This window comes from Penaeus chinensis, chromosome 38 (genome assembly GCF_019202785.1).
Source record: "Penaeus chinensis breed Huanghai No. 1 chromosome 38, ASM1920278v2, whole genome shotgun sequence".
NCBI classification, from domain to species: domain Eukaryota; kingdom Metazoa; phylum Arthropoda; class Malacostraca; order Decapoda; family Penaeidae; genus Penaeus; species Penaeus chinensis.
The window spans coordinates 10,927,266-10,929,765 of record NC_061856.1 but is presented as its reverse complement, the minus strand read 5'-3'; the positions used below and the strand labels follow the sequence as shown (position 1 = coordinate 10,929,765).

Genomic DNA, 2,500 nt, shown 5'->3' with positions numbered 1-2,500 from the left:
AATATACCATTGTTGACAGATAATAATGACAAGAAGAAAATTATACATGTAAATCCTCTGTTTCCTTAACTTTGCAAATTACAAAGAATTCAGTAAATACAAGAAGGGAATGACGAAAAAACGAAAATGCTCAAAGAAAATATAATGAACAGGATCTTTCATTTCCATTGATATCTACGAGTCGCCGGAAAGTGTCGGAGAGAAAACATAATCAAATATTGTTTAAGCTCTACAAGCAGAATTAAAGACAAAAGGGGGAAAAAGGGAAACAGAAGAAGTAAGAGATAGGACGATGAGAAGATGAAAGAGAGAGAAGAGAAGTCTACCTTTCTACCCAAGAAAACAAATCCTGCTTATTCACGATTACGATTCACAAATATGTCGCGTCTTCGCCTCGCAGGATTCTTCCCCAAAATGCTTACACACTAATTCACAAACATTTTAAGCAGTATCACGTTTTACAGCTTTGATGATCGTGGACGCGTATCGAGCACTCTTCTGTCCCTCCAGAAAGAACTTTGTTATATTGCCTCTTTTTAGTAGTTAAGATTTTTAAAAAGAATATATTTTGCTATTTACTTTTTTTTTGTTTTTCTTCAGTTCTCTGTAGAATCAGCGTTGCTCAATCGTGTCCATAATATAATATTAACACTAGACGGAGCACCAATCAGCACAAATCATATAAACAGAAGCAACCAGCAAGACTTTGTTCCTGTGTAAATCCTGCTACCGTTGTGAAACAAAAATCCACACATAATGCTCATTTAGAAATTTACAAAAGCCTTTGTTTTACCATATACACAGTCGAACAGTTTATGCGCCAATGTATCAAAATACCAAACGAGGAACTGGGTATCTTTCGCCTTGTGACAATAAGTTGAGTGAAGAAACCTTTCCGCTTTTATCAAAATTATGTAAAAACACCTAGTTCCTAGCAGGCTAACTCATATTACTAAATTCAACATATTTACATGGACAATAAATCTATATACACTTTGTACAGCTACGTGTCTACAAACCAACATACACATGGTTCAAAACACATGCTTTGTACATCGATGCAAACACATAATAATTTCTCCTTAACTTACAACCTTATCAGTAACGGCCGTGAACATAACAGCTAATATGAAAGACCGGTAGTTCGACCATACAACTGGTAATTGAGATCCATCGCTTGTTCGGACTAAAGCTACACCAAGTTCCGCAGACAACTCGAGTCGTCTTCGGTATAATAAACTTAACGACTAAGCCAGCGTGGTGAAGAGAGAGAGAAAGAGAGAGAGAGGAAGAGGATTCTCAAGGAGGACAACCTCCCTCCATTTTGTACATAGAGGAACACATTTCCTTATATATATATTTTTCTCTCTCTCTTTCTCTTTCTTTGTCTTTTTCTCTCTTTGTCTGTCTGTCTGTCTATCTGTCTGTCCGCAAAAGCCTCCACGCTGACGAATTCCTTACACTCTAACTGGGCAATGCAACTCTAGGACAGTGAAAGACATGTGGGTAGTGACGGGTAAGCGAACCACCCGGGTTTTAAGGTCACTCCATTATACACTGTGTATAAAGAGGACACTTTGAGGACGCCTGTCGAATCCTTCTTAGACCCGTGGGATGTCCTACGCATTAACACTAGCAATACAAGAATCGAATGAACTTCCAAGCCTAATGAAAAATAGCTTGAATCCTTTAGAAAAAGTCCCTATCGATTAATCTACTTTTTTACAAAATCTACAATAAATGCCTTCCTCTCTTAAAAGAAAAGCAAATTGGCAGTTGTCTTTTTTTTTTTTTGTAAGGTTCTGAAAGACTTCCGATAGATTCTCTGAAAGACATTTGAGGACAACAATCCTGAGATCATTTCATGGGTGAGCGTCTGTGTCTTTTATCTCCTTCTTGTCCCTCCTTTTCTTTCTTCATTTCCTTTTGTTTCCTATTTCTTTTCTTCAAATTCCTCGTTCTTGGTTCCTCCTCCTTCTTTTCCTCTCTTTTTTCTTCTTCCCGACTTCTCGATCAGCGGAGTTTGTTGAGGAGGCGCCACCACACCAAGCACAGTATGGAGGCTGAGAGACATCTAGTGAACGTCAGCGGAACTGCGGAGCTCACGTAGCCGTTGTTGTTCGGTTTGGCATCAACCCTCTAAAAAAACAAGAAAAGAAAGAGACGTTAGAATCCTGAATCTTTTAATTATGTATATAAAAAAAAGAAAATGAGAAAAGGCTAGAGGATACACTATTAAGAATTCAGAATATTATAATGATTGCAAAGTAACCGAAAGAAAACGACCAGAAAATGATCGTCTAATTCGGAAACACACAAACACACACACACACACACACACACACACACACACACACACACAAACAGGGAAAAAGGCAACAACAGGTAAATAAAAACGACAATCCTAGAATCCTGAAGTCTTCCCTAACCAAAACCAATTTCCCAAAATACCGAAAAAACGACCAAATAAAACCAACCACACCCGAGCATCAACGACAGT

General features: G+C 38.0%; 1 protein-coding gene across 1 annotated transcript in view; it reads right to left on the bottom strand.

Moving 5' to 3' along the window:
• The window catches only part of LOC125046125, a 7,145-nt gene that overhangs the window by 505 nt on the left and 4,140 nt on the right, over nucleotides 1–2,500 (bottom strand). The window contains exon 3 of the mRNA XM_047643774.1: nucleotides 1–2,139. This exon is cut by the window's left edge and continues 505 nt beyond it. Coding sequence (XP_047499730.1) covers nucleotides 2,014–2,139 — 126 coding nt within the window. The 3' untranslated portion in view covers nucleotides 1–2,013. The remainder of the gene's footprint in view (nucleotides 2,140–2,500) is intronic.